This window comes from Salvelinus sp. IW2-2015, unplaced genomic scaffold (assembly GCF_002910315.2).
Source record: "Salvelinus sp. IW2-2015 unplaced genomic scaffold, ASM291031v2 Un_scaffold3571, whole genome shotgun sequence".
Lineage (NCBI taxonomy): Eukaryota > Metazoa > Chordata > Actinopteri > Salmoniformes > Salmonidae > Salvelinus > Salvelinus sp. IW2-2015.
Window position 1 is genome coordinate 12,509 of NW_019944849.1, and position 8,301 is coordinate 20,809.

General features: G+C 44.0%; 1 protein-coding gene across 1 annotated transcript; it reads right to left on the bottom strand.

Annotated features, from left to right (window-relative positions):
* Positions 1–91: 91 nt before the first annotated feature.
* On the bottom strand, positions 92–7,930 carry ift70 (intraflagellar transport 70). Its single transcript, XM_070441193.1, is given in 10 exon segments — positions 92–140; positions 2,029–2,157; positions 2,303–2,407; positions 2,611–2,746; positions 4,696–4,734; positions 4,736–4,753; positions 6,371–6,580; positions 7,328–7,399; positions 7,757–7,773; positions 7,776–7,930. Coding segments are annotated over 10 exon segments (789 nt in total). The 5' UTR covers positions 7,810–7,930; the 3' UTR covers positions 92–111.
* Positions 7,931–8,301: the final 371 nt, after the last annotated feature.

The following is an 8,301-nucleotide window of genomic DNA, read 5'->3' on the forward strand; positions in this document are numbered from 1 at the left end:
ACACAAACACACACACCACACACACACACACAGCACACACAAACACACACACACACACCACACACCACACACACAACACACACACTACCTCCCTCTGATCTGGGCGGCATGTCAGTCAAGCGGCTCCTGAGCTGCATCACCTGGAGACAGACAGACAGAGAGACAGACAGACAGACAGACAGACAGACAGACAGACAGACAGAGAGACAGACAGACAAGAGAGACAGAGTTGAGCTTACTTACAAGCCCTATGCAGTTTTAAGTAAAAAATTGATAAGTAAAAAATAAGAAATAAAAGTAACAAGTAATTAAAGAGCAGCAGTAAAATAACAACAGCGAGGCTATATACAGGGGGTACCGGTACAGAGTCAATGTGCGGGGGGCACACGGTTAGTCGAGGTAATTGAGGTAATATGTACATGTAGGTAGAGTTAAAGTGACTATGCATAGATTATAATCAGAGAGTACCAGCCTGGTTATACTATGAGTACTGACAGTTGTTCAGGAAGGGGCACGGGGAACAGTGTTTGGTGCAAAGGGGAACAGCGGGGTTAACTGCCTTGTTCAGGGGCAGAGAACAACATATTTTTATCTTGTCAGCTCGGGGATTCGATCAGCAACCTTTCAGTTACTGCTACCTGCCGCCAGCCTGGTTATACTATGAGAAATGACCGTTTTTCAGCTGGTACTTTATGACAGGGGCCTGGTCACAGTACACCCCCTGGACAGAATACTAGTCTATCACAGTACACCCCCTGACAGAATACTAGTCTATCACAGTACACCCCCTGGACAGAATGCTAGTCTATCACAGTACACCCCCTGGACAGAATACTAGTCTTATCACAGTACACCCCTGGAAAGAATACTAGCTACCACAGTACACCCCCTGGACAGAATGCTAGTCTATCACAGTACACCCCCTGGACAGAATACTAGTCTATCACAGTACACCCCCTGGACAGAATACTAGTCTATCACAGTACACCCCCTGGAAAGAATACTAGTCTATCACAGTACACCCCTGGACAGAATACTAGTCTACCACAGTACACCCCTGGACAGAATACTAGTCTACCACAAGTACACCCCCTGGACAGAATGCTAGTCTATCACAGTACACCCCCTGGACAGAATGCTAGTCTATCACAGTACACCCCCTGGACAGAATACTAGTCTTACCACAGTACACCCCCTGGACAGAATACTAGTCTACCACAGTACACCCCTGGACAGAATGCTAGTCATCAGTGGACAGAATGCTAGTCTATCACAGTACACCCCCTGGACAGAATACTAATCTATCACAGTACACCCCTGGACAGAATACTAGTCGATCACAGTACACCCCCTGGACAGAATACTAGTCTATCACAGTACACCCCCTGGACAGAATACTAGTCTATCACAGTACACCCCCTGGACAGAATACTAGTCGATCACAGTACACCCCCGAACAGAATCGCTAGTACACCCCCTGGACAGAATACTAGTCTATCACAGTTACACCCCCCTGAAACAGAATGCTAGCTCTATTCACAGTACACACCCCCTCAGGACAGAATGCTAGTCTATCGACAGATGTACACCCCCTGGACAGAATACTAGTCTATTCACAGTACACCCCCTGAAAACAGAATACTAGTCTACCACAGTACACCCCCTGGACAGAATGCTAGTCTATCACAGTACACCCCCTGGACAGAATACTAGTCTATCACAGTACACCCCCTGGACAGAAACTAGTCTATCACAGTACACCCCTGAACAGAATGCTAGTTACACCCCCTGCGACAAATTAACCCCCTGGACAGAACACTAGTCTATCACAGTACATCCCCTGGACAGAATGCTAGTCTATCACATGGCTTTAGACACCAATCTATCTCCTTAATGCTGAGAGTCAAGCAGAGACGCATCAAGTCCCATTTTTACAGTTTTTTGTTACGATTCAGGCCGGGGATTGAACTCCCAACCCTCCAATCTCAGGGCGGATAGTCTAACCACAAGGCTGCTGAATGTACTCACAGTTTTTGAGCTGGTATTCTATAGCAGCCTTGAGGTTGAAGCCTTCTATGAGGGCGGTCTCATGTAGGATCAGGGTGTTCCCAACACTCCTCACGTCYATGCCCTCTGTCGTCATGCCAACGCTCAGCTCTGGASGACGAGAACACACACACACACAGCACAGAGAGACACAGGCTGGTCAGGGGAAAACGTGGATGAGAAGGAGGGTCACTAAGAGAAAACCCTTAGGTATCTAACTAAACAGGTGTGCTGTCATTTTAAAGCACAGTTTTACCCGGATGTTCCCTGATCCCTCTTTCGATGATCTCTCCGATGAACTTGAGGGCCTGACCATACTGTTTCATACTGTAGTAACACAGACCTATGTTGTAGGACAGTTCTGAGACAGGAGGGAGGAGAGAGAGGCAGGGAGAGGAGGAGGGAATTGGGGGGGAAGGAGAGGAGGGAGAGGAGGGAGAGGGAGATAGGTAGGGGGAGGGAGAGAGAGAGAGAGAGATTCAGCAAATGGAAGAGACTTTAAGGGCAGCCAAAGGGTTAGAAGTTTTCCTTTGTGTGTGTGTGTGAGTATGTGCGTGCAGTTACCTGGTTGGTAGCCCAGCACCTGCATGGCAGACATGAACTTCTTGCAGGCCTCCTCGTACTCCCCCTCCTTGTAGAGTAGACAGCCCATGTCCACATCATAGTCTGGGTCGTCCTGGGGAAGCTGCTCTACCAGTGTCTGACAGGGAGAGGGTTCATAAAGGGCTTATAAGAGGTCATAAAGGGTTATAGGGAGTCATAAGGGCGTATTCGTTGAGAAAATGAGTTTTAAGGGGTTACAAGGGTTTCTAAATGGATCAAAAACACTAACAAAGCAGTTATAAGGGGTTATATTAAGTTCTTCTGACCTCATGACATACACTTTCAGGGTCCCTAATGGTAATCAAAAACACTTACAAAGCAGTTCATATACAAGGGTATATTACGTTCTCGCTGACCTCATGACAACAGTAACTACCAGGTGTATATGTAAGTTCTCCTGATCTCATGACATACAGTAACTACCAGGTTATATTAAGTTCTCCTGACCTCATGACATACAGTAACTACCAGGTTATATTAAGTTCTCCTGACCTCATGACATACAGTAACTACCAGGTTATATTAAGTTCTCCTGACCTCATTGACATACAGTAACTACCAGGTTATATTAAGTTCTCCTGACCTCAAGACATACAGTAACTACCAGGTTATTAAGTTCTCCTGACCTCATGACATACAGTAACTACCAGTTATATTAAGTTCTTCCTGACCTCATGACAACAGTAACTACCAGTTATATTAAGTTCTCCTGACCTCATGACATACAGTAACTACCAGGTTTATATTAAGTTCTCCTGACCTCATGACAATGACAGTAAACGTACCAGGTACATGTTTCTGGTCTTAGTTCTGGTTTAGTTCTGTTCTAGTTACAGTTCTGTTCTAGTTCCTGGTTCAAGTTCTGGTTCTAGTTCCGGTTCTGGTTTAGTTCTGTTCTAGTTCTGGTTAAGGTATGGTTCTAGTTCTGGGTCTAGTTCTGGTTAAGTTCTGTTCTAGTTCTGGTTAAGTTCGTTCTAGTTCTGGTTAAGTTCTGGTTCTAGTTTGGTTCTAGTTCTGGTTCTAGTTCTGGGTCTAGTTCCGATTCTGGTTAGTTCTGTTCTAGTTCTGGTTAAGTTATGTTGTTGTTCTGGGTCTAGTCTGGTTCTGTTTCTAGTTCTGGTTAAGTTATGTTCTAGTTCTGGGTCTAGTTCCGGTTCTGGTTTAGTTCTGTTCTAGTTCTGGTTAAGTTATGGTTCTAGTTCATGGTTTATTTCTGTTCTAGTTAAGTTATTGTGCTAGTTTTGGTTCTAGTTATGGTTTAGTTCTGGTTCTAGTATTGGTTCTGATTTAATGATAGTACTAGTTATGGTTTAGTTATTTCTAGTTATGGTTCTGATTTAATGATGGTACTAGTTATGGTTCTAGTTATGGTTCTGATTTAGTTATGGTTCTAGTTCTGGCTCTAGTCATGTTCTATTTGATGTTCTAGTCATGGTTCTAGTTCTGGTTCTAGTCATGTTCAGTTCTAGTCATGGTTCTCGTTCTGGTTCAGTCATGGTTCTATTAGGTTCTAGTCACTGGTTACGGTCTAGTCATAGTTCTAGTTCAGGTTCTAGTCATGGTTCTCAGTTCAGGTTCTAGTCATGGTTCTATTGATGTTCTAGTCATGGTTCTAGTCATGGTTCTAGTTTGGTTCTAGTCATGGTTCTAGTCATGGTCTAGTTCAGGTTCTAGTCATGCTCTAGTCATAGTCAAGTTCAGGTTCTAGTCATGGTCTAGTTCAGGTTCTAGTCATGGTTCTAGTATCTGGTTCTCGTTCTGGTTCTAGTCATGGTTCTAGTTCTGGTTCTAGTCATGGTTCTAGTTCAGGTTCTATTCATGGTTCTATTGATGTTCTAGTCATGCGTTCTAGTTCAGGTTCTAGTCATGGTTCTAGTCAGGTTCTATTCTGGTTCTAGTTCAGGTTCTATATGTTCTGATGGTTCTATGGTTCTAGTTCAGGTTCAGTCAGGTTCTATCATGTTCTAGTCATGGTTCTAGTGTCTGGTGCTAATTATGGTTCTAGTTATGCCAAGTCCAGTATATGTCCAACTAGTTACTACTAACCTTCGCTCCGGAGTACTCCTCTTCTCCGTACTTGATGGATTGCCTGCAGTTTGATCATCTGTGGGAGAGATGGACAGAACATGGGTCGGAAGAGAGAAAATAACTAAGAGAATATGGCTGAAGAATAGAACTATATCTCAGATGTGGTGGATAACTCTACCTGGTGGGTCTGGTAGTAACATTATAACTCTACCTGGTGGGTCTGGTAGTAAACATTATAACTCTACCTGGTGGGTCTGGTAGTAAACATTATAACTCTACCTGGTGGTGCTTGTAGTAAACATTATACTCTACCTGGGGGCTGTATAAACATGATAACTCTACCTGTGGTCTGGTAGTAAACATTATAAACTCTACCTGGTGGGTCTGGTAGTAAACATTATAACTCTACCTGGTGGGCTGGTTAGGAAACATTATAACTCTACTGGTGGGGCTGGTAGTAAACATTATAACCTCTACCTGGTGGGTCTGGTAGTAAACATTATAACTCTACCTGGTGGGGTCTGGTAGTAAACATTATAACTCTACCTGGTGGGTCTGGTAGTAAAAATTATAACTCACTGGTGGGGCTGGTAGTAAACATTATAACTCTACCTGGTGGGTCTGTAGTAAACATTATAATCTACCTGGTGGGTCTGGTAGTAAACATTATAACTCTACCTGGTGGGTCTGGTAGTAAACATTATAACTCTACCTGGTGGGTCTGGTAGTAACATTATAACTCTACCTGGTGGGTCTGGTAGTAAACATTATAACTCTACCTGGTGGTCTGGTAGTAAACATTATACTCTACCTGGTGGTCTTGGTAGAACATTAAATCTACCTGGTGGTCTGGTAGTAAACATTATAACTCTACCTGGTGGGTCTGTAGTAACATTTAAACTCTACCTGGTGGTTGTAGTAAACATTATAACCTACCTGGTGGGTCTGGTAGTAAACATTATAACTCTACCTGGTGGGTCTGGTAGTAAACATTATAACTCTACCTGGTGGGTCTGGTAGTAAACATTATAACTCTACCTGGGGGTGGTAGTAAACATTAACTCTACCTGGGTGGGTCTGGTAGTAAACATTATAACTCTACCTGTGGGTCTGGTAGTAAACATTATAACTCTACCTGGTGGGTGCTGGTAGTAAACATTATAACTCTACCTGGTGGGTCTGGTAGTAAACATTATAACTCTACCTGGTGGGTCTGGTAGTAAACATTATACTCTACTGTGGGTCTGGTAGTAAACATTATAACTCTACCTGTGGGCTGGTAGAACATTATAACTCTACCTGGTGGGGCTGGTAGTAAACATTATAACTCTACCTGGTGGGGCTGGTAGTAAACATTATAACTCTACCTGTGGGGCTGGTAGTAAACATTATAAACTCTACCTGGTGGGGCTGTAGTAAACATTATAAACTCTACCTGGTGGGTCTGGTAGAAACATTTATAATCTACCTGGTGGTCTGTAGTAAACATTATAACTCTACCTGGTGGGTCTGGTAGTAAACATTATAACTCTACCTGGTGGGGCAGGAGAGGTACCGGATCCTGGTAAATAGGTTCCAGAACAAAACAGTCCAAAACTGAGAGGTTCCGGGTCCTGTTGTGTCAGGATCCGGCTCAAATGAAACACTGATTCTACCTCTACCTTGGTATTATAACTTAATGTAGGAAGTGTACCTTGGTGTGGCTGGTAGGGTTGTCCAATAGAAAGGTAGCCTTCATGGCCTCGGGGTAGGCACAGGCCCCGTACAGAGACTGKGCGTAATACAGCTTGTACTCCTCCACCTCGGGGTGTAGCTGGGTCAGCTGCTCATAGCACTCTGCTGCGTTGGTGAAGTCCTGCATGTGGTAGTAGCAGTAGCCTAGCAGAGACAGGGCTGCCCGTGACTGGGAGGAGGAGGAGAAGGTAGAGGAGGAGAAGAGTAAGAAGATTACGGGCTCGATTCAATCCATATCGCCCAAGTTCAGCACTATATGGTGATTGACATTTAAAGGTAATGTTCCTGCATTCATGGTAAACGCTGCATATATCGCTCTAAAGGTAATCGAAAATTACCTTTAAAATTTTAAGAACGCTATAGCGCTGAACTTCGCCGATACGGGTTGAATCGAGCCCTAGATGTATTGTCCAATGAAATAGTCTGAGGGACAGTCTGTTTGTGCTATCATGACAAGCCCTCGTCACTCATTGGCAAGCTAAACATTGGCTTGCCGGTGACAGCAATGGAGTTGGCAAGAGCACAAACTGATGGAAAAGGCTATAGGAGACAAACAGATCTGGGAGCAGGCTATAGAAGGAGACAACAGATCTGGGACCAGGCTATAGGAGACAACAGATCTGGGACCAGGCTATAGAAGGAGACAACAGACCTGGGACCAGGCTATAGAATGAGACAACATATCTGGGACCAGGCTATGAAGGAGACAACAGACCTGGGACAGCTGGGAGACAGACCAGCTATAGAAGGAGACAACAGATCTGGGAGCAGGCTATAGAAGGAGACAACAGATCTGGGACCAGGCTATATAGAGGAGACAACAGATTTGGGACCAGGCTATAGAAGGAGAAAACAGATCTGGGAGCCACACACACACACACACCACACACACACACACACACACACACACACACACGCACTACTTCATCTGTTTCTGCAGTTCATTGCTGAGGATGTGGATAGCCTCTCCATACCGCCCATCTTTGATCTATAGGAAGAGAACAGAGTTAGCAGCTAGTTATAAAATAATACATTATCTATCTAGCTAGCTATGTTGTCACACTTAGTTCGTTCGCTATCGTTAGGCTATAGCCTGAGCCTTGAAATTGGAAGGGTCTGTCAGGCTAGCTTAAGCAAAGTTAGCTAGCTTGCTATAGCCCCAATTTGTGAAATTCGTATTGTGACGTTAGCTAGATTGAATTCGCTATATAATCAACATGATAACTTGCTAAAATACCACAAGTTTAAAATAACCAGTTTTCATTATCAGGCTAGGTAGCTATCATGGCTAGCGTTAGTATCCATTGGATGTAACGTTAGCTATGCAAGCGGACCAACTTCTCACCATTTTGTAGACAGTGGCGTGTATTCGCCGTCTTTAATCGTTGTCAGTGTCATGATTTTGCCGCCTAAATCTACAGTTCTCAAGGTAAAACTATTTCACGCGAAAAATGATTGCCGATTCACCAATAATCCCAATTAGTGCACCCATGTTTAGGCGTTATTTACTTTTCTACACATTCAAACCGCAGCAGGAAGTGTTACTTAGCAACCGTACCGGAAACGGAAACCCCGACGTTGAATAACTTTAAAACAACCAATGAGGAGCGTCTGTTGTGAGGTATCACCATAGAGATTGACAGAGACCTTTAGTGGCCAAAAGGCTGTTTTAATAATATGGGCAGCACCATTGAAGGCTTCCACCATTCTTCTGCCATTTTAAAGTAGTCAACTGGGTGGGGATTCCTATGGGTTGTAGCACAGACTATCCATTATATTGACCAGAATTTAAAGTGGCCGCTCTAACAATGAAAATAAATGTGTTAAAAAATGGAAGGCAGTGGGAGGAGGCAAGATCAGGTGGGACCATTCTAGACAATGAGAGGGCAG